Source organism: Ostrinia nubilalis, chromosome 7, assembly GCF_963855985.1.
Source record: "Ostrinia nubilalis chromosome 7, ilOstNubi1.1, whole genome shotgun sequence".
In the NCBI taxonomy this organism is placed as follows: Eukaryota; Metazoa; Arthropoda; class Insecta; order Lepidoptera; family Crambidae; genus Ostrinia; species Ostrinia nubilalis.
Window position 1 is genome coordinate 13,199,848 of NC_087094.1, and position 24,592 is coordinate 13,224,439.

At 36.2% G+C, this 24,592-nt stretch overlaps 1 protein-coding gene across 1 annotated transcript in view; it reads left to right on the forward strand.

Annotated features, from left to right (window-relative positions):
- LOC135073363 (uncharacterized) overlaps positions 1 to 24,592 on the forward strand; it is a 54,664-nt gene that overhangs the window by 28,613 nt on the left and 1,459 nt on the right. Inside the window, exons 4-5 of the mRNA XM_063967515.1 lie at positions 11,639 to 11,724; positions 13,755 to 13,862. Coding sequence (XP_063823585.1) covers positions 11,639 to 11,724; positions 13,755 to 13,862 — 194 coding nt within the window. The remainder of the gene's footprint in view (positions 1 to 11,638; positions 11,725 to 13,754; positions 13,863 to 24,592) is intronic.

Below are 24,592 nucleotides of genomic sequence, written 5' to 3' on the forward strand. Positions count from 1 at the left end.
TAACTGTTGTCATTAAATAGTTATCCACGGGATTGCTACCATGTCCTTTATTTACAAGCCTCCGATATTTCGGCACTGTTGCAAGAGTCATGATCACGGATTAATTATTTTGCTAGGGAAAGATACCAAATGTAAATTATCTAAGTAAATTCTGCGCCCGCAACTTTGTAGGTGCGTGGTAAAAATGATTTGCAGTCGGCGTTATAAAGTTACAAATTTTTTAAGCCACTGACATTTAAAACCACAATACAAGAACACTTAAACCAAATATCAAAACATTAAAATAAGTAGGTAAAACGTAGGCAACCCGTTGTAGCTAAGATGAGAACATTAAACCGACCTACACTGTTACATAAATGTATGCCAACTACAACTTTCTACAACTCTGGCAGTTAAGCAACATTGTAGCATATTTTATTCTAAACAGGATCATTTGTTGGCCGAATCGGGAGTAGGTAGGAATAAGAGATTGCTAAAATGCTTTTAAAAGATCATCATAATATTTTTTTTTAATACTGCACCATTTTAAACCTGTAGACGTCAAGTTTACACTCTCTGTCATAAAAACACGAACTTTTCCAATAGAGAATATGCATCGATTTTACAAGTTAATCAAATTATGTATAAATAAACACTAGTTAAATCATGGAAATAGCTGAGCCTGACGTCAAATGTCACCCGCCCATAGTAACTTGTATGGGACTCTGCGTGTCGTTCTAACACGACCAATGACGTCATGAGATCTCTAACATCTTTACAATTTTTGTTAAAGAAAAGCACTGATTGATTTGATAATTAATGCCAAGGCTACTGAAATGCGAGAAATAAAAAAACCTTGCATATTCCCTTTTGGCCAACAGCACACCTGAAAACTTGACTTCGTCGAAATATTGTCAGTTTATTAGATCCCCTCTAAGCAAACTCCCAGAAGTGCAGCCGGGGTTCCGTAACTTACGCTCAACATTATTCACGATATTGCCCCGTCCCGTCGTTATTTAGTGTACTTGGGAGACTTTGCATTTATAACAGTTCATTTATTGATTTCGTTCTCAGTTGTTGTGTTTTAAAATATTAAAACTTTAGTAAGTTATTCCTGAGAACCAATTTAATAGCTGAGCACAGTACAGGTTTTCTTTTAAACATTACTCTATAATTTTCTATTTACATACAACACTAACAGATAACATCATCAACGGTGCTTGCGCAGAAGTCGGAACGATGTGTGTTGTAGTTAATTTTCATAATTATACGTCAAAATTCACGACGCAACGTCTATTGTAAATTACTGTGACCCTATATAAAACCTGTAAAAGATCATTAAAATTAGTTAAAAACATTTCATATTCAGATATTACCTACCGTGTAATTTGATTTATAAATTAGTGAACCACCACAGAAATGTCATTCAAAGAATGCTCAGTGTAGATGAGATGGCAGCAGTGAACGGCTTAACGGTGTCAATTAGTGGCGGGGTCATTAATTAATATTTCTGCTCATTTAATTTGCATAAATACATATTTTTATGAATGAAAATACTAATTTAACCATTTTTAAAGCACACCGTATATTGTAGGAGTTAATAGCGATACCTAAAATTTTGTGAGCTTTTTTTACAAAGAGCATTAATTACCTACAATTACACTCTGATAAACATAATTTTCCTGTTCATTATTTCATTTATTTGATGCAGCTACATCTGAACGATTACATTATTATAAAAGAAAGAAAAAATGTTTGTTCATAACAATAACATACTGGGTGTAATACTGAGCTCATTAACAAAGCTTGTCTACAGGTGTAAAACCTACACCCAGTATTATTGTTCCGTTAGAAACTGTAGTTGCGAAGATGAAATAGCAGCGCAGCAGAATTCAGCTACACATATTAAGGCAACGTGAATCTATCACCCCTTTCCGGTTCCGGAGTTGTATAACAGCATGTGCTCGCGGTAATGTACGGTGCACCTGCGCCAGTGACGTCATCGTTTAATGAATATTGCAGTATTCAATTTAGCAATACTATATTATATGTAGTTATTGCTCAGGCATAGATTTTCAAATTGTACTCAATTAATACATGATAGTTCAGTCAGGAAAAAATACTTTTTTTTCTGGCTAACCTTGGTTGAAACGTGTATTATAAAAACATCTCTCATTTTCTGGTGAAACCTTTACTTTACAAAAAAATATATTACTGAAACTTAATCTATTTATTCATGCTTACTTTGGGGCTAGCTGGCGCTGTGTGAAATTGTCCAAAGATTTATTTATTTATTTTATTTATTTATGCTAAATGCTTGGTTCAATAATCAAAATATTATTTCTTTAAATTACTCTGTTCCTGTATACTGTGAAATATAATGTAGTACAACGGCACATCAAGTCAAACACTATGGCACATTAGGTCACTGTAATAGTGGCTATTTTGCAACAAAAACATTCATTATAATGTATGTGCTGTCCTCTGCACCTAAAATGCATATTACACCCACGTTGACGTCACAGCAGTGCTCTTGGGAATTCTTTATTTTCCCGTTTAAATTGAAATGCAGGCATACCTATTAAGATCTCCCCACATGAAGTGCATTGCAGTTCAACTCCACAATGCGCTTTATTAAACCGTCTGAGAGGGACGTCTTCCATGCTTAACCATAAAGGATGATTTCGTCTGAAAGGGTTTTAGCTTGGTCTTAGAAAAGTTTATCAGTCTGTAAGCAAGACACAATTGAATACCAATTTTATAGTTTAGGAAAGTTTAAGATAAATATGATAATGAAATGAAATAATCAAAAAGTTACATTTTATATGAGGTACATTTATGAAGCAGGGACGTAATAGGGATGAACAATCATCGTTTTCAAACTAACCCTGAAAGTGGCATTTAAGGAATAAGTACCTATATTTTTCTTTTTATGCAAAGTGATTACTGTATTATTAGCTGCATGTAATAACTAGGTAGGATAGAAATTATAGAACTCAACATGTACCGCAGAATAAAGTGTTCAATTTCGCACCAAACGCACTAAAAGTAAGTCCTGGGGCGTACTCAATAAACCGATATCCAATTGGACTCCCTTCAAATATTTGCTTGGAGTTCCTCTCAGCTCCGCGTCCTTGAGGACTGGTTTGAAACGTCTTGAGTGCTTGCGAAATATGTTGTAGTTACAACAGCAAAATAGTACAGTCGACAACACAAGACTAAAAATTCCTTGCAAAGTACCTAGCCTCTATTATGACTGTAAAAATGCAACGACCTTGTAGCTTGATGTGCTGTCGTTTGTACGGATTCGATATTAGAGCGGTCATCTTCATCATTTCAGCCATATAGGACTGATTTACTTAGGCCTCTCCCAATGACTTCCTGACCAGTTGGTAGCGGCCTGCATCCAGCGCCTTCATGCTACCTTTATGAGCGCGATATGCACTAAAAATGCAATGATATTATCCCAGGTGTATGCCAGATTTGCATCAAAAGTATGTGTAAGTGGATTGTACCGTGAAACAGACCTTAAGAATTTTACGTCTCTAATTGCTTATTATCCAATTAGTTGCCTCTCATTCCAGCACAGCATCTCGAAACAACTCGATCCCATTTACATTCAATCCACCTGAAAACAAAAAGTACGCGAGGAACCAGCGTACCTACAAACGCTCTAATAGTACTCGTAGGTACTACCTAGCGACGGGTGTGTTCGATAAACCGATGTCCATTAGGACTCTTGGCAAACATCAGCTCCAACTTCCCTCCGAGTGGGCAGATACGAGCTCTCCCGAGGGGGGCATTAGTTGAACTAGTTCATTTAACATCTGGAAGTGGAGGAACTAAAATGCTGAAAGGTGAAAAAATTCAGCAAGTGGGAATTAACGGCTCTTTGATCTATGTACTACGCACATAGAGTCGTCGGTACTTTAGTTTGTGGAGTGGAATTAATTTTTTATAGTTTTTATCCAATTGTTATACAGTCATGTTTTCTTCAAAATCACAGTCCAAAATTGTAGAGCAATGGGCGTACTAAGTATTAATGATAATTAGGGATAAGTATTAATTTTAAAACCGCCCAGCTAAATACACTTTTTGCTTAACTGTAGGTACTAATTGAAAGACTATGTCCAAAATTCTGATTGAGGTTCTTTTATTCTGCAGTGAGAACTGTCGGGGCAGCAAAATAAAAATTCTTCGATCATTCGAAATGAAACTGAACACCAATTAGCACTTATGTGTGGCGTGCTACTTACGAGAGATGTACAAAAAACAATGAAAATAGAAATATCTAGCCATCCCAAAAATCTGAAAAAAATTGGGTAGGTAGCTTAATTCTTCACTAGAAAGTGGTAAAAAAATCATTTAAGTTCACCATATGGATAAATAAATTTTTTGGCTGAGTAATCAAGTTTTAGAAATCGAATTTGATTGTTAAAATGCACATTAATATGTTAGTAATTTACGAGTATGGTGTTACACAGTTCATTCGACATGAATAGATGATACATAAAGGCTTAGGCTGAGTTGCACCACCGATCTTTGACCGTAACTATAACGATAACCGGTGTTTTTTTTGTATGGAGTTTGACAGATTTTAGGCGTTAAAGTAAGATGGTGCAACCCAGCCTTAGTTTGTTTAATATATCAGTTTTTCCCGTCAATCTATCGAATAGCTGGAGCTCGAACTAATTATGAAAAGTTTATACAATTCAGCATTTCAGTGCTGAATTCATTGTATAAACCATCAGCATTTTTATTCATATCACAAAGGCCCTTAGTGGTACTAGTAGGCAATAAAACTCTGTAAAATAATGTGTTTTGTTTCAGCTCAGAATCTTTACGCAAAAAATCTTTTAATAGTAAAAACTTTCCAGTCGAAAAATGTCACGCTCAGCGTACATAAAATATTTTGCGAATTGTTTTTGAGTAAAAAGTCTCAAAAGTTCTAATAAAGTTGTTTAGCAAAAATGTTATCCATGTTGTTTTATCATACAATCTACCTGATAAGTGGCACGTGATCCGTTATTATCTACCTGTAGGTAATAATATTTTCAGTGCTCATACATATTTCATCCATTTGTGAAAATGGTTCGTGTTCTGAACTTGTTAATAACACTCTTACTTTTAGTGAGCCAGTTATTTTGAACTGACGTAAAATAGTTTAGTGAAACATTTTAGTGTGAGTGTTACGACTGGATTTAAACCTGGGAGTTTAAATGGCTACAATTATTGCAATCTGTTGAACTACGAAAATGTAATGATGTGATTCAAAATAATGTCAGATAAAGTTTAAACTGATTTTTAATTGAGGTTAAGCTAAGCTGTGTACCTGAAGTAGGTACTACCTTACTATGTAGATTGTGTACAGCTGTCTCCGTGATAGGAAATAGCCTGACGCTTTCAATCAGTTAGAATATAGTCTTGTATAGCAATATCAGCTTACAAACATCCTAATTTAAAAAACATGTAATTGCATCTTGCACGTCGTTGCATGTCGTGTATGTTTATGCCAAAACTTACACTAAATTAATAACCATGTAATGTCATCTTTAATCAATATTTAATGATACTATTTCATTAATCAAAACAAATTAACAAAAAATGAAAGCAAATAGAGGATTACATTACACGTTCATTGGATTTCTTGAGATTTCGCACTTTGCCAGTGCAACCTCACAGTCTAATGCAGCTTTATCACTTACGAATGATAATTGAATCGCTAATGATCCCACTGAATTATTGATGAGCAAAGAATGACGATTTACAAATTTAGAAGATCCCTTCATTCCACCTCCATTACACGGTAAGCCCTCTTAAGAGGGTAAGCGAGGGGCGTTTTAAATTGCGCACAATAAAATACAGTGGACATGTGAGTGAAACAATCAGTCAGTGAGCGACGCCTCTTCCCTTAACACCCGCTATTCCTTTCTTCAGGGTTGTCGAAATGGACATTTGTAAGTGCGCTTTCCGTCCCCATTTTATTACACCTTTTTTTTACAAAAAGGTCTTTATTAGCCTGTGCTAAAGGGTCACATGAAGTAAGTAGCAGGTACTCTGTAAATAAGACAAAAAGTTGTTATCATTACGTATGGTTACATTTCAGTAATGATATTGAATTTGGCACTGATACAGTTTTTTTCAGGGATATAAACTCGCGTTTGGCGGGCGCACCACTACAGGACGATTTTATCGCTGCTTTTAGTCACGATTATGGCAATTTGCGCCTGTATCGATGCTGCATCGAGATTGAATTGCTGCAAAAAGGGCCGTTTAAGTTCGATGCTATTCATGTTTCACTGTGTTGCTCTTAATAACGGCACTAGAGTTACAAGTTTGCAGTCTATGTTGTTTTTACTACAGCGCGTGCAAATAGGTCTATTTTCCGGTGTTTATTAAAATTAACCACAAAATATATGAGGCTATAATCAGACACAATCTTATTAAACTAGATTGAATTATATTTTCTCTAAGTGGGAGATAACGGGCACTTATAACTTTAAAGCCCGTATTCACAAACATTACTATGAGGTCTCACAGTGCGCGTGGACGCACAGGGTGACACACGAACCAATCACAGAGCTCTATTCAACGCTGAGCGTTCGATTTGCTGCGTCACTTAAAGCAAGCATCGTTTGCGAATAGGGGCGTTAGTCACGAAATGTTTTGATTTCATAATTCACAGCTTTGCCAGCCCTAGGCCTACTCCCTGCAGTAATCCTCCTGCGCCTGATAATATAAAGAGCTAAACGTTCGAGTTTAACGAGAACGAGGTACACATCTAATCTACCTGCTAAGCTCCTGTCTCCCCAACTGAATGAGTAACTCAATTTGAATGGCATATGAGTTCAGCTGATAGCTCCCACTCGAAGAGAAATAGAAAATAAAGCCTATTTATTGATAATGCTTCAGAGGCTACGATAAAAGGGAATTAGGATATAATGCTTCTGTTCTGTTACTGAGAATATGATTTGAACAGTCGGCACTATCAGCCGAATATCCAGTGACAAATTTTAAGGCTTTTTGAATAGTAGAAAAGATCCTAGGAAAGATATAAAGTTCTAATTGAAGAGATGCGTTCTGTGATAGTTTTTTGTGCTGTCACTATTCTAAAAAACTCATAAAATTCCGTACCCAAAAGGTGCCAAACAAAGGGATAATATGCCTCCGCGACTGTGTCACATAATCGGTAGAAAGTTGTTTCTTCTTACAAAATTTCAATTTTAAAACATTAATTAAGATTATGGGAAGTTTTACAAGAAACGAGCTTTCGGTTGTACAAAATAATATAGTCTTATATGTTGATACAGAAACTTTTATGTGCGAGTCATATTCACGCTTGGCCAGTTTTTATCTTTTATATTGCTGTCTGCTTACTTTTATTTCAAATACCTAGGTAGGTATTAACTATTATACAGTCCCCTAGACACTTGATCTGCTGTAACACGATCACTGAAACTCTAACGATAAGTTGTCTAACTATTGAAAAAGCTGAGGCTAAAGTATTTCTAAAGGGGAGACCGTTAATAGACTGGAAAAACTAAATAACTAAAAGATGAGCTGCAAAATAAAGGGCTGACGGGTGAGGCGTGGGATAAAATGGAAAAATATTGTATTTATTTGGCAGAAACTTTTTGCCTACGACTGAAAGTCTAAGGCTGGGTTGCACCATCTTACTTTAACTTTGACAAACGTTAAAAATCTGTCAAACTCCATACAAAAAGCACCGGTTATCGTCATAGTTACCGTTAAAGTTAGGTGGTGCAACTCAGCCTAAGTGTGTACCTAAACACCGCACCACAACAAGTAAGTTTCATTTCGATTTCTATAGTTTTTTTTATGATTATTCTATTATGAAGTCGACAAAGATGATAGGTACTTATAATAACATGAGTTTTGTCATTTACAAAGTAGCAAAGCTAGTCAAGAAATTCTCGCGTGACAGTTCATCAAACACATGAATTTACTAGGTACTACTTACATAAAAAACACAAGACAAATTGTTACTTTGGCGCCCATCTTCAACCGTTTACCTTGTAACAGGAGGAAACGGCTACAGAAATTGAATAACTTTCCTGATGGGTAACTACTTTACCTTAGAGAAAAGTATGTTTATTTGTGCAGTAGACAACGCATCACTATACATACATTTATGTCCTACTTGCTGCGACACGCTTAGAGCGCTACAGTGATTTATAGTTCTTGCAACTCACGAAGGCGAGTGAGCTTTACTTGTGTGGGTACGTGTACATGCACATAACGATAGTGTAATGTCTATCAAAACGTTTGAAAAACGAACAGTAGCGAGCCACCACACATGTAAAGCTCACTCGCCTTCGTGAATTGCAACAACTAAACTTCTTGTGCCGTCATCCCCACACGACTTGATTTCTCCATTAACACAACATTGTCTACGTATCTCATTACGAAAGCTAAACATGTTCCAAGAATCACGTGTATCGCGTAAATAGAAGCTATTTACTTAAAACATGTCACACTTGATTTCTAAACGCTAACATTTAATACCGGGAAAGATCCGTTGGCATTCTCATTCATGACAGTTCTGTGTACGTTTCATTAAAACGAAATGGAAATTTAACATACAGTGTGCTATTTTTACACTTGATCAAACAAAAGGGTTGATTCTACTGCTCGATTGCAACAGTTTTTCCCAAAAAACAGAAGTTTCAATATTTAACTCGTGGAACCCTTAAGTGGTCGCATGAGACCGCGGTAACAAATGATTTCTATTGTGTCTCGATTCGCTGGTAATAATTGAAGGGTTAAAAAATATCTTTCCATACAAATTATCATCAGCAATCAGTCATTTAGTATGGGGAAGTAAATTTTTTGAGACTTTGATTGGTCCTGCAGGAAAAGGATATGAGCAGTAGAATCCCCTTTGGTTTGATCAAGTATAAAAAACACCCTGTATAAATTGTGTAACCGCACACATCGCGGGCCGAGTTGAAGAATTCTCATTACCGACGAGACCGGCATCAGAATTTTCCTTTGTATTAATTGAGCACGTACAGTCGTACAATACCATTCCATTTCTTCATTCAAAAAATTTAACGAAGAATAATTTTAACATGCGAGTAGAAAATCTTTTTTGATTAATGTAAGTGAAATATTTTTTTAACTTCATCAAATCAAATTAGTGAAAGCTCAATAATATCGATGCAAATGTGGTTTTTTTTATCCACAACGAAGAAGCTATTGGCCTGTATCTCACCTGATGGTAAGTGATGATCAGGCCGAAGGTGGAAGCGAGCTTCACCCGGAATCCTCTACCACGGAGGAACTGTGTGATAAAAGGACTGACACATACCTTCCCAGTAAATGCCTATTCATAATAGTTTGTTATTAAGTTTTGTACTTCTCGGGAAAGTAGACTTGTCACCATACACGTGTTACATGGAATAGTTAATAAGGTATCGATTCATATTGTTGTGGTGTGTTCCACCTCCTCCCAGCCGTTCGAAATTATTATAATTACCAAAGTCAAGTACAGGTGAGAGAGTACATAGAACGTCAGATTATTCTATAGATTTTTGTTGCAAAGATGCCACAGTATTTAGCGTGATGTACTGTAATGATTCAAAATTTAAATTCATTATTAGTAGACCTTTTTCCCAATATGGCTTGCCCTATCACCAGACAAAATATCGACTAGTGCTGAAAAGAATTGGCGAAAAAAGTCAGTCACCATTGTCAGCCTCTTATTTATCACATGGAAAACCTGCAGTTACAATATGTAATATTTATTTATTTTATTTATTAATAGAACGGTAGTACCAATTACACTATTCATATGTCTAGCTAGTCAGGTAAAGTCCATGCACTCCTGTCATTTTCAAAGTCAAATAATGATATTACCTCAAATTCCGTTTCTTTACTCATGTACTCAAATCATGCGTATGAATCAAACGTGTGGGCATAACTCATAAACTAAATCACTATAAAGGGGCTTAAAAATTTCAGCCGCAAAGCCATACCATCTTTACGACTGTTTCAAGATAGACCCATTAAATCTGACAGATTTCCCCGGAGACTAGGTACTTATTCCACGGCTTCTTCTGATCCAAAGCAAAACCGTTTTCGATAATGTGTGAAATGTATTTTTTAATTCTCTTTCTTCAATGTTCAAACGAGAGAGAATATTTTTCCGTATCCGTATTAGTCCGTATTCTAGAAAGAAGCTTTAAACTAGTTGGAGATATAGATTTTAGAGAAATCTCTACGTTATGACTGAGGTGGGATCGATTTTTGAACGTTGTTTTTTAGCCTGCACCTTATTCTACACTTGGGAATGCAATCCAATTAAGAAACCATACATTACTTAAAACAATAATAATAAAAACACTTGTACACCACACACAGAACAAGAACAAAAAAGAAATATACAGGGACAGTACAAAATAACGTTTAAAACAAATAAAATCTATGAACAAAAGCAACACGAAAATGTAGTCTTGTACAACTTACTGTTAATCGAACTCAATTAAAAAACGCGCGTATAGTTTACTTGAGTCTAGCGCAATTGCGGAAAGCAAAATACGCGAGTAATCGGCGAGAGATCGATTTTGGCCCGATTCGTTTGTTCTGCCGAGAATCGATTACGTGCCGATGCTATGCTGTACTCGGTTTTCTGCGTCGATGCCTCAACGGGTATTATTCCTGAAGAGATTTTGATTGCTAGCATGCGCATACAGCTCACTGGCTGCTGATAGAAATTGTATCCGCTGAAAATTTTAAAATAACTTTGTGATGACCTTAGTTCTACAAAGTGCTAGCGAGTGTTAATTTCAGCTTTCAAAGATAACATAAAACACAAATAAAAGTATAGAGATAAAACATTCAGGAGCTTGTTACAAACAGTTAATTGGGCGTTAAACGCTTGTTTAAATTGACATTTTTACTCTTATTTGTTGTCATATCACACAATTCAAAAGCAAAAAAAAAATGTATTAAAATCTTTTACCTATAACTGAGCACACGTAAATTATTTAAAACTTTTTTTTACTTGAAGCAGGGATCCATTTTTTATTAGAGACCCGAAACTTTTAATTTGGAAATCCAGTATCAAAGAGTTTACGTGTAACGCGTGTAATCCCAAAGTGGAGGCACACGTCTGTCCGCCTGAGGCCACGTGTAACGTACTCGTACCGCCAACTACCATTAATAAGGGTTTAAATTAATCACTCTTTAGAACCAACCGAAATTGCTTTTCAGGTACGCTTAATGAAAATAAAGATACGTAGCGCAAGACCACAACGAACGGTTTTACTATACTTTACCTAAAAGACTAATAGAAATCTATGATGTAAAAGGACAGGCCATTCGTAAAATAACAGTTAATACAAAACCCATAATTGTGTATCTTTTAGATTTTCAGGAAAAAAAATGTCATCAATTTATCTCACCGCTTTTTCTTAAGCTTTAAAGCTCTAAAATCGTGTGACCAAATCATACCATCAAATTTTGTCCCTCATGTTCTTAAAATATTCTTATCTTATCAGCAAAATGTTGGTTGGGCAATGGCCTACATTTGTTATTCCGTAGACTAACTATTTCGTTTTATGTGCATAATCTTACATCATCCAATATTTGTATCATCCTCGCGTAATTATCTAACAAATCTCTTTCTTTGTTTCAGGTGTACAGATAGCTTATTTTGCAATAATAGGAACACAGATGTTCATGATTATTTTAAGTATATTCCTGCTCTACGGGATTTATAAAGTGAGTATGTATTTTTATATACTTTTCTGTATGTTATGAAATTTTTAGTGTCAAAAAAGTAAGGAAAATACCCAGTACAAAGGCAGGAATTTCTTTTTACGAGTATTTGGGAGGGATATTTTAACCTCGAAAAATCCCTTTGACCGGATAGAAGTTATCAGTTAGGTATGTATCGATTCATCATGTAAAAATTTGACACTGAATCCTTTAGGTCCGCAACCGTACAAAAAAATGGCGGCTTTGGAAATCACAAACAAAGTATAGCCATAATGGCTATAGGAACCAAAAATATATGCACGTCATGATCAAAACAGAAAAAGACTTTATTTGAGCATAAAAATGTAGCTGCTTCTGTCGAGAGCTCGAAAGCAATATGTTTTTAAGCCCGCGATTTATATTTTAATTACGGATTTAACTCGTATTTACGTACCAAAAATATCTGGCATCTGCTCTATATTGTAATGTTGATTTTATTGCCGACCCAAATAAACCCTCTTACCCAAATTGTTGGCGTCCCCGACACTTATTGTGAAAGGAAAGTTTGCCCACAACCCCGCATCGCAATATCAATACCATCTCGCTACAATTTAATTTACTTTTCATCTGTCCACACAGTCCGCAAACAGCAAAAGTTGTGTCTTTTGAGAATGAAAATTGTAAGCAGATCCTTCTGCTCTGCTACAGAAACTCGTACTTTACTATGTAAGCCAATATCCAATTACATACATCAGCACAGCACAAGTCCCTACTCAAGCTATAAAGTTGTTATGTGCCATGACTGCGGAGTAGCATAATTGTAATATAGCGTGGTACAAGTTGGTATTATAGCAACAGACTGATACACAACGCGTTGTCCTTAACGAGCAGCTTAATTATGGCTTTAAGAACATCATACATACTCTCTACATGTAAGTTCACTAGACAAGTATTCGATTTACCGAAAATACGATTCACTGATCTCTTTCATTCTCGTTTTCTTCTAAAAGATACATTGCATCTATAAGTCGTTCATCGGGCTATTCAAGATACACTTGCCAATGAGTGCTAAATACATACTCAAATAAATTTTCTGCCACTGTGACATAATAATAATATTTTATACTTCGTCGAATATACATTTTAGATACTTTAAAAATAACACTTCAAATTCGGCAGAAAAATATTGTAGAACGCCAGCGACAATCATTAAAGAATCCGCAATACCTGTACGCAAATTCTCGAATACGGATTAGAAATGACATTCAAATATAGACTTTATGTTATTGACTGAAGATCTGTACATTTCATTCGATCGCACTAATAATGCGTTGAGTTGGATGCCGCAATCCTGGCTCCGATAAGAGCCCGACCTTCACCCACTTCGCTCATCCGCTCCTTGAATTCCTGTCCCAAAGTATTGGCATCGAAAAAGGGATAGTACTTGGGAGATGGAAGACCACTATTGTCGAAAAGAACAGCCAGGCCATAGAGGCACAGAATACGTCATAATGATAGAGGTGACATCTTTATTATGATGCAATAAATAGGATGCACGCCGAAGCCACGAGGCCCAGTGCTGACCCTTGAACAAAATATGATTTCTATTCTATTATGTTTAGTTTCTCTATAGTCATCCACAAAAGTAAAGGTAGTGATTATCACGTGTGAACGTGAATTAAATAATAATTAATTACAAACTTCAATGAATACTCGTACGATTCTACGATCTAGCAATGTAAAAGACACGCTTGATAAGTTTATCTTGCTTTATATTAGTGAAGATTGAACCTTCCAATGATAATGTGCTGGCTGCTTCGTTTTTACTATGTGGGCACTCATAAAGATTGACATCCATTCAATTTTGGCCCTTACCGATAAGAATTCTAGAGTCTGTTGTAGTCAGAAGCTGCTAATATTTTCATACTGTGAAAGCTGTATGGCGTTAGGTGAGATTTGACCCTTCAGATATTGAAAAATATTTCGTTTTCAGATTTAGGGAAATATATGAGCATTATCCGTGTATTGTTTTTACATATTGTGTTATCTTTCAGGAAAATATTGCCTTCCTAGTTCCGTGGGTAGTGGGCTGTATGACGTTCATGGCGCTAGAAGCAATGGCCATGGTGTACTCCAATATACTTAGAGATCATGTTAACAAGGTAAGTTTAAAAGTTCCATTAAAAACTTTAGTGATAGAAAGGCTAGCAAAGTTAATTTAGCGTAGTACGGACGACAGCAAATTAAGGAAACATTGTAGCGTCTTATGTTGCTATTTTGTAACAACACGTAAATGAATGTTCAGACGTGTGTGATTTCATTATGATCTAAATTAACATTATTTAGTAAGTACTGTGTCGAGATAACGTAGTAAGATCATAATGATTGCCAATTTCATTGTAACCAGTCAGATAAGAAGCCCATCGGCATGATAATTAGCAATGTGGCATATCTACCCATCTGCATCCGAGGCCCGATGTCATCAGCGTCAGACAATGACGCGCGACCGTCAAAGCAACAATGAACTTGCACATATCCGAGAACAACGAACAAAGGCCCTTGCTTGCGGCTGAGGCAAATTGCCGATTACAGCCACCCATTGTTTGCTCCAAATAGCCCTATGTTTGGTTAACACAACCAACAACGACCAAACGTAAACTCTAACACAACCGTTCAAGACCCAAACCCGCTTGCGGCTCACAGCTGGCATGCGAACGTTGGTCTTCTCCAAGATTCCAAATGGTACCAAATGTTACCTAACATATTTCAAACTTCTTAAAAGATATTCTCGCGGTTGCTTTGGAACGTGAGAACTATTGCACCAGGGATATATGGCTGCACTACATTTTATGGCCCTAGAATAAGTATTATACGATCCTCCAAAGGCTTTGTGACTTCGTAAGTAAGCGTCTCGGAAAATCTTTTCAAACAATCACGTTCGTATTTTATTACTGTATCCGAAATAGAAAGTAATAAATATCCGATCCCAAGAGTGAGTGGATGAATTAAAATAAGATTCAGGAGAGATTTATACTCGTATCAAGGACTGAAGATTTTATTATTCTTTTCGCAGATATGAAATTGAAGGATGAAATAAAAATGTCCTTAGAACGGAATACTTTTTCCTCTCATCCTGGTATTATTCAATGGTGTAAGATGTTTTCGATTATTAAAGTAAGGATCGACTTCACAATTGTAGCGCTTAGATATAAAAAAATACTACTGTAAAGGATGTGTGTGTGAATCAATAAGTGAAGTTACCTTAGGTATACTGAGGATAAGGACCAACGATAACCTATATTTCAATAATATGTTATTGAAATAGGTATTGAATAACAAAAGATATTGAATTATAGGTATCCCTAATGAAGGTCTTAAAGAATAAAAGATTAAACACGGCACAAAATATTCTGGATCCTATTTTCTCTGTTGCGTGATCCGTTTTCGGCGTCTACGGCAAAACATCCAACGAAAACAAAAACGAAATTGAATCAATTTTGCCGGGAATGTATCCAGTAACGGGAATTTTCAACACAATTAAGACCTGATATTCATGTAACGTAGCTGATGAAAGGAACGTAATATAATTTTCAAAACAGCAAGGAAGGAATGAAATTGCCTTTTGATATGTTGGGAACGCGATACGGTGTTTCAAAATTACCCGTAACTAATTGTCACATATTATTAGGTAACCTAGTTCCAACACAGTTCGATTCTTAGTCCTCTAACTCACATATTTTGTTGTAACATAGTTTCATCAATATAATATACGTTGGGGGACGACCTTGGAGGTAGTATACATTTAAGGGTAATTATCTTTACCTGTACCGAATTTCTATAGTCACTTGTACTTCATATGGAGCCAAGTCAATATTATGTTCTATCGGATATCGTGACATTAAAACCTTATCTACACAGCCTAGTTTATTAATGCCTGTTTAATGAATCTTTTCCGTGTGTAAGGGCCCTAACATCGGAGGCTCGTAGTTCGTAGCACTACGAGACAGATACATAATTTAAGGCCCCGGTACACAAAGGACGATTCGACCTTATTTACATTAACAGGCTCATTTGCATAGCGCCCCCTGCCTGGTATAGAACAAGCGTATCTTATATTGCGTATAACTTATTTATCAAGCTATTGTAGAAAGTAGCCCGTTGCTTGATTTATTGAGGTCAATATTTGGTGTTCAAGTACCACCAATGAATTTTGAAGTAAAGTAGTTGTACTTAGTACCTAGTACCACAGAATAATAATAATAAAGCCTTGATCACACGTACCGAGTAAACAGGCGAGACAGTAAAATATGTTTACTCGGTCGAGACAGTTGGGTGAGCGAGTCACATACTCGAGCGCTCGGCCGAGCACTCGGCGTAATGTTCATACACACCGAGTACTCGGCCGAGAGCACTGTCTCGCCCGTTTGCTCGGTACGTGTGATCAAGGCATTAAGTACTACAATTCGTAGTTTTGTGATACTTAGCAGATTCCACGGTATCATTAGAATAAAGGAAAAAAAATAATGAACTCTACATTTGATTAGTTAGTCCTGATTGATCAGTAACATCAACATCTCCATAAATGCAAAGTATCTTCAACGCGGCACATTTTATTGAAATAACAAATTAAACATTGTCGATGAAAGACAATGAACTGAAAGTCCAAGCTCAAGGCCAACGACTGACCGTGACGCCAAGAAGCCCTACTAAAGCTCAGAAGCCGCAACAAATCAACGCTTTCTGACAAGCTAATATCAGCTAAATTACTAGGTATCGCGAGTGAGTATATGAACATAATTATCATTTTTCCAAGCTTCTATTCAATAGGGATGTTTCCTGGGTCAAAAAGCAAGAGTTTTAATTAGTCCGTCAGTTAACTTATCAAAAAATACTTTACACGTATTTTTCACTTTTTCAAACTAATGAAAATTTAAAGAGATAAAGCGCGCCAAAGTTCATAAGAAGAGACCCGTGACGCCAATGAGTGCATAAAAGTGCCGCACTTTGTGACGTCGCGCGGAACTTCAACGCACCATAACTATGTAATTATTTGTTAGATTGACAAATAAAAATATGTGTCCAATATTTTTTGATATTTAACATGACGGACTAAAAAAATTTTTTTAGGAAACTAGCCTATTCAATTTAAACTTAATAAAAACAATCTCAAAAATTATACCCACGTAAACGTTTATTTTGCGTTATTTCATAATTACAAATAAACATTTTACGAGTTTCACAAACGATTTTGATTGTTTAAATCATGGTTTAAATAAAGACAATGTGTAAAGAAACATGTACAATTACAAAGCTAAGCTTATAGGACTCTACACAGCAAGTCCACCGACAGGTTAGGGGCGTGGTGTCGGCGGCTATATTTAAAAGGAATCATGTCGACGATGTCCAAACATGCAAATGGAAATCAATAGTAATGAAATATCTTTCAAAGAGTCATAAATCTTTGCTTTATCGATTACGGCATGTAAACAGGAGCTATTGTCATAATTATACTGCAAAATAGGGCGGAGTCAGAAGTGGAGTGGTTTATTTGATGAACGGCGCGATAGAGTCGGCCCGTACGATCTGGTTTTGGTATCATATTAAAATTACGGTTTCGAAATCACATTTTTAAATTTAGTAAAAGTCAGGTATGTCATTTAATCTTCAGAAAGTATAACTTCTCTTTTCACCCCAAACGACGGGCTCAATCCATCGCCAGGTAGAAATAAACTTACAAAGTAAAAACCGATTGTACCTATATGGTGATAAAGACAAGGCTTAAAACAAATCGTTGACCGAGGCGGGCGCGGGCGCGGCCTTTAGCTGTTTTCAGCTGACTAAACACTAGCTTTTTTTTTTTTTTTAATGTAATGTTTGATACCAATATTCGGTTTTGGTTCCTATTCTATTCACTTTATGACTCTATTTCGCAAAGATTCAAACACGCAACCGTTGTTTTAGCTGATAAAAAATAACACTCCGTTAATTATTCTGTCCCTGATTGATAGCATCAGGCTGCTAATTTGAGGAAAACAACAACGGAATTGGATTCCAAACAATTTACACAGTTGATTGTAGAAAAAGGTTTAATTTCAAGTTGTTTCTAAACAGTCCAATATTAATAGGAAATCTCGATCGCAATTATTACGGGAATTAACAAAGTTGTTTATTGTTTGTTTAAATTCAACAAAATTAAAAAAATTGAGAGTATTAACATGCGCTCTTTTGGATATAAACAGAGATGTAGTATGGTATTTTATCATAACAAAAAAATCTGAAGTGAATCAATATAGTTACTATGCTTCGTAAATTATTGAATGATTTTGCTTACTACTCGTAAATTATTGGATTTGGTTCAGTTTTATTTGATAATTCTATTATAATGTTCGCAACGAAACCCGTAAGCGCTTTGGGTTTTCTGTAAGTTTATTATTTTTGATTAATAGTATGTTTTGAATAAAAATGATGTAGGATTGCTATTTATCAATTAATATAAGGAAATTATCATCACCTAATATGTGACATGGAAATGAAATTTAGCATTATGTAGTATACTTACTTAGTCCAGTCAATGAATGCCTTAACGACGGTGTAGAGAGAAATCCGTGGAACACAATTTCTGACCTCGGGACTTTATTTAGCCTAGTTAGGTGGTGAACATAGCAAAAGTCCCCGCCCTTAGCCCTTGAGCCGGCGGGGAGAGGGGGGTTTAAAGGTACCACTTTTCGGTTTTTCGCTTAATCCTCGGAAACTATGCGTCCTAGTGACATGACTACTATGAACCAAAAAAAGCTTATTCAATTTGCTACAGGTGAGACAGTCAAGTTGTTCTATATCTTGTATAGTTTTTGCGGCATCTGCTCTAGAAGGTCTGTAAAATTGGAAATTTTATTGTTGTCTTACATGTTCCTTTCAGGAAAAAATCGACTAAATCAACATTGAGCAAACACTATAGACATGCGGGAGCATGTTAAGCTTAGTTCCATGGAGGGGACTGCACCGTGCGTATATTTAGACGAACCAATTAGAGCCACTTTTGACTCCTCATCATTCAAAAACTACTGTGCATTAACACTTCAAATTTGGCTCATGTATTGAGACTTGCAAGATGTACATCAGCTTCAAATTTCATAAATATACCTCAAACGGTTATTTAGGTATTGACGTTCAAAAATCGATATTTAGAGCACTACAGTCTATCTATCACATGTGAAATGTTAAAATTTACTGGTTTTTTATTTGTTCCTTTGTATTTACATAACTACCTTTCTGGATGCCAAATTTGAACCTTCGAGGTCATCTGGAAGTGGTTAGAATTTGGTCTATAGGTCAGACATGTAGATTTTTGGACGTCAATATCTAAAGAACCGTTTGAGGCAGATTTATGAAATTTGAAACTGATGTATATCTTGTAAGTCTTAACACATGAGCCAAATTTGAAGTGTTAATGCACAGTAGTTTTTGAGTGATGAGGACTCAAAAGTGGCTCAAAGTGATTCGTCTAAATATACGCACGGTGTCGTCCCCTCGCTGGAACTAGGCTTAACATGCTCCCGCATGTCTAGAATGATTGCTCAATGTTGATTTAGTCGATTTTCTCCTGATGGGAACATGTAAGACAAAAATACAATTTCCAATATTACAGACCTTCTAGAGCAGATGCCGCGAAAACTATACAATTTATAGAAAAACTTGTCAATCTCATCTGTAGCAAATTGAATATGCTTTTTTTGGTTCAAAGTAGTCATGTCACTAGGACGCATAGTTTCCGAGGATTAAGCGAAAAACCGAAAAGTGGCACCTTTAAACCCCCCTCTCCCCGCCGGCTCAAGGGCTAAGGGCGGGGACTTTTGCTATGTTCACCTCCTAACTAGTCTAAATAAAGTCCTGAAGTCAGAAATTGTGTTCTACAGTTTTCCATCTATAATGCTTTATTGACTGGACTAACTAGAAAGTTACTTTCCTTTAAACGGTAATCTCATAATTCAAGTCATATTATTCAAAGCTTATAAAACTTGGTGCTGTATTTATAATATTAGTTACTTTACCTTGAAAAAGTTATGAAAATTGAGTACTTTGCAGAAATGAGAAGTCCCTTAATTGAAATTGAAGGTGACTCCAAGTTATTCAACAAAAGGTCTAATCTTAGCTGCCTTATCTCCCTCAGGCTTAAAGTTCTGTTTTGGCGTGGGCTAATAATTTTATTGAACAAACGTTCACTGATTTTATTCGAAAATAATACTTTATAACATTAAGTTAGTACAGTCAGTCTCAAATAGTTAGTGACACCCAAAGTAGCCAAAAAGTTCACAACACGGCTTTGTATAATTGCAATTAAGTTGTGTAGTCAACTTTTTGGCTACTTTGAGTGTCACGAACTATTGGACGCTGACTGTACCTACTTACGAGTACCTTACTACTTACTAACGTCTTACTGCTTTGAGTATGGCTAACACAAATCTAGAAGATATATCTACGGTCTGTGTAAAGGCCTGGTTTCCACCAAGACGAAGCGGAGCGGAGAGAAGTGTTTTGAGTAACCAATCAGATTTCCTGAATAACGAAATCAGAATTGAATTGAATTATCAAAACACTTGTCCGCTCCGCTCTGCCTTAGTGGAAACCGGACCTAACACCTCTAGTCAAGCTATACAGACAAGCCCTTCAAAGTTTAACCCCTGGAATTAATTAATTAACATGTAACTTTTACTGAGGTTAGTAAATATTTCAATTTTTCAATGTATTTAACAGAGAGTTACCGGTGTCTTTTATTGTTTTCTTTGTAACCATTGAAATAAAAACAAACCGCAACGTGAGCCAACATTGGTTTGATACCTGTGTACAAAGCGCACGCCCCGATAGTACTAAATATTTTGTGAAACAATATTGACTGTCGCATTAGTATTCGATGAATTGTTTGTACTAAAAGTATCCAGCGGCTATCGCTGGACTTTCCATCGATTATTCTGATATATCGTTTGTAATTCGAATAACGATGTACCGTCTCTCGATTATTCAAATCCGACTAATAAATCTCGACGTTTCAATCAAATTCAAATTGGCATTGCTATTGGATTCGGTTTATTACGCAGAGTTTATGGTGATCTCGTTTTAATACCTCTCATTTAGTCAGTTTATAATCCACTTGAATGAGTTTATGGTAATCATCTTGAATGAAGCTAATTTTATTGTATTATTTAAATGATACCTACAGAAAATATTTATTGAAAAATGTATTACACCAAACAAATAATAGCTTAAGGTAATAAGGAAATAACCCTACTCCTGGCGCAATCAGATAAAAAGACGATCGACAAATTACCAACTGGTTCATATCGAAAACTTTAAAAGCAACTTATCCTAAAATCAAATTTTCAGTCACTGAAAACAATAACATAGGTAAACAATTTCACACACACATGTGTGTTTAAATTATTTATTACTGGGCACTTCAACACATCGCCTTTAAAAATCCACCTAGCGTTTATGGTTCATTTTATTCGGTAACAACAGTCGTAAACATCTAACACAGCTCGTTCCCACATTAACAGTTCGCCGCCGAATTGATTACAGTATTTGTCCTTCAACGCTTACTTAAGTACTTGAAGAAGAAACCGTATGAAGACAATTAAGTTCCTGAAAATTTCAGCCTTCGGAATCATTCATTAATATTCCCTTCAAACAATGTGCTGTAATTAAAATTGCAGCCAATAGAAATGTCTTCTTCCTCCGTTGTGCGAAAATGGGATTGAAAATATGTAGAAATAAAATTCAAATGTCACCATTCGTAGCTCTATTCACCGCGTGCGAATTCATTATGTTTATAAAATTCTCAAATTACTCGTACGATACAGGATACGAAAATATTCAATTAGCGATATGAGTTTACATCTTAAAAATAAGGATTTGAGATTCTGTAGAGCAGCGTCGGATGGGCTGAATCATAACAAAAACAACACCTGAAATAAACGTTGTTTCATAAAAATGTAGTAAGTCCAGATGACGCGACGTCACGTCATGTTTAAAGACCGTGATACCTGTAGGCCTAAGATGTGCGTCGCGATAAGATTTATCACGCCATTTTATCAATTTTACGCGATAAGATTTTATCACGGTGCGCATCCTAGTCCGGCTGGTGTACTTAAAATCTAAAATCCTGATGTGCTGTCGTTCTATACAACTACTTAAACCTAATTAGTTACCTGTCGTTGATTTTAAAAATCTTCACTCTTAGCGATGCAACATTAATATTTTGCTCCTAAAAAGTTGCTATACATTTTCGTTTTCAAAACTTATGCTCAACCATGTTTACTTCAAGTTAAGGTATCCTATGTATATCATTTCGCAGGACTGTAATGAAAATTTTCTCTGTATAACACTTGTATAGCGACTGTACCCCTACATTCATACACCGGAAGCTTTAATTCGTCATAAATTGGTACAGCGGAAGTGAAATAATGAACATGCGACAATTTACTTACGTATTGTTGAAAATGAAAACGAAAATGAATTTTATCTCAAAATTTCTTGCTAAAAGCTTACAAAATAAGCTCGTCTTATGTTACAATTGGCAACTCTCCATTAATCAATCAACTAATTTATCGTCATACTCGGAGCCTTCGTAAAATCGAACTTTAAAATTTACTAAAAGGGGAACTCCGGAGCTGTAAGGGCTCATTTTATAGGTTGTTCTTGAGATGAATTGTTCCGAAGATAATAGCGTATTCATACTTTAATGAGGATCAGTACTGTTGTAGAAAATTCAATAAAACTAGTATCTACGTTAATCTTTAAGACATAAGAAAGATATATCTTTTTGAATTATCCAAATCGGACCATTACTTACGAAGATATTAAGTAATAAACATAGGCCGTTTTTGCCGCTAAAAGTCAACGTACGCAGGGCCGCGTGACGTCACTATATCCGAATCGAGCGCAGCCGGCGTACTATTGGGATGGAAAATATTTTTTTCCAGCTAAACTATCAGTTTTAGAAAAAAACTTTTTATAACATTTATTCATCAAAATAAAGTAACCTATCGACCAGTAATTTTTAAAATTAAAAATTGTGAAAAATAAGTATTGCTATGTCCAAAAACCACATTTTTATAGGATTCGATGGAATGCGGAGACGCGGTTGGGGCGAGTGTAACTTTATGATTGTTTGTATTGAACATAATAATACAGTAGAATCCCGATTATCCGAATCAATTAAAACCAGGGGTGTTCCGGATAATCGAAAATCCGGATAATCGATTTCAAAGTAAAATCAAACAATAATTAACTTTTTACAATAGAAAGGGTTTTCAATAGGTACATCATTTTAGAGTCTAAAAATCTAAATTTTAGACCATTGGTCATCCATTTCTTTTAACAATGAACTAAGAAGACGTCCGTACCATGTTACGGTGGCGGCGCCTTCGGTTTTTATGGGTCCAGACCCTGAATCGGTAATTAGAAACCGTGAAGAATGAGTCCGGATAATCGGATATCCGGATAATCGAGGTCCGGATAATCGAGATTCTACTGTACATAATATGAGTGCTAATACCCAGTTTCTGGCCTAGAGGGGGGGGGGGGGGAATAAGTCATACCCAGCTTATAGCCTGGGGGGAGGGGCAAGCCCAGCGTTGCCAGTTTTTTTTTTCGCCAAGGCGGGACTTTGGTACTTTTTGAGTGAAAATAGCGGGATTCTTCCGTCAGAAGCCGGACATAGTAAAAAAACGTATATAATCAAAGGTTTTCAAATATTTATCTTTTTATTAGACTTAAAATTACGTTATGTGACAATAGATAGCAAAAGTAGCCATAGAAAATGTATTTTAACAAAAAAATAATATTTTAAATCAGATTTACTCTATCGTTAAATTCGTCTTTAGAATAAAAAAAAAACAAAAATCGAAATTTAAAAGGTTTTATTCTTTAGAATAATATGGCGTTTGAAACAATAGTCTGGTGAAGTGAGTCTCTCTCCGAAAAGCGGGACCGAGACTGTCCCGCGACATTTAAATTTGATTTAAAAATCGGGACGTCTGGCAACGCTGGGCAAGCCTTACCCAGCTTCTGGCCGAGGGGGAGTCATACCTAGCTTATGCTTATGGACTGGGGGGAGAGGCTAGCCTTACCCAGTTTCTGGCCTGGGGGTAGAGGGGGGGTCAAGTCATAACCAGTTTCTGGTTCTGGCCTAGGGGGGGGGGGGGTCAAGTCATACCCAGTTTCTGGGGGGGGGGGGGGGGGTGTCAAGTCATATCCAACTTCTGGCCGAGGGGGAAGTCATGCCCAGCTTATGATCTGAGGAGAGGAGAGGGGCGGGGGAGTCATACCCAGCTTCTAGGCTAAGATTAAATAGATTTCCAGGAGGGAGCAGCTGGCCCGCCCATGGGAACGGCGAATAGATAGGTAGGTACGTAGGTTTAACTCAGAAAAACTAAATAACAGGTAGGTATTGCGTGTACATCGAAATGATCTTCATAGAAATGTCTTGTAGCCTAGGCAGAGTGTATCTGCCTCAGCTATACTTATTGTTAGAAGTAAATAAATTAATATTTATACATTTTTATATTTTACTTGGACGAAGATATGACTCTAACAACACTTATGAACACTTTATTTGAATAAATCGCCAAATATACCACCGCGGAGACCCTAATCGCGTCTCCGCGTTCCATTGAATCGTATGAGCGTATGGATTATTTGCGAAATTTTTCACAATTTCTATTTTAAAAAATTACCTATCGATAGCTTACTTTATTCTGATGAATAAATGTCATAACAAGTTTTTCTCTAAAACTGATAGTTTGGCTAGAAAAATATATTTTCTATCCACGCAGTACGCCGGCAGCGTTCGGATCGGATATAGTGACGTCATCGGTCCCGCGCCGGGCGGTCTGTG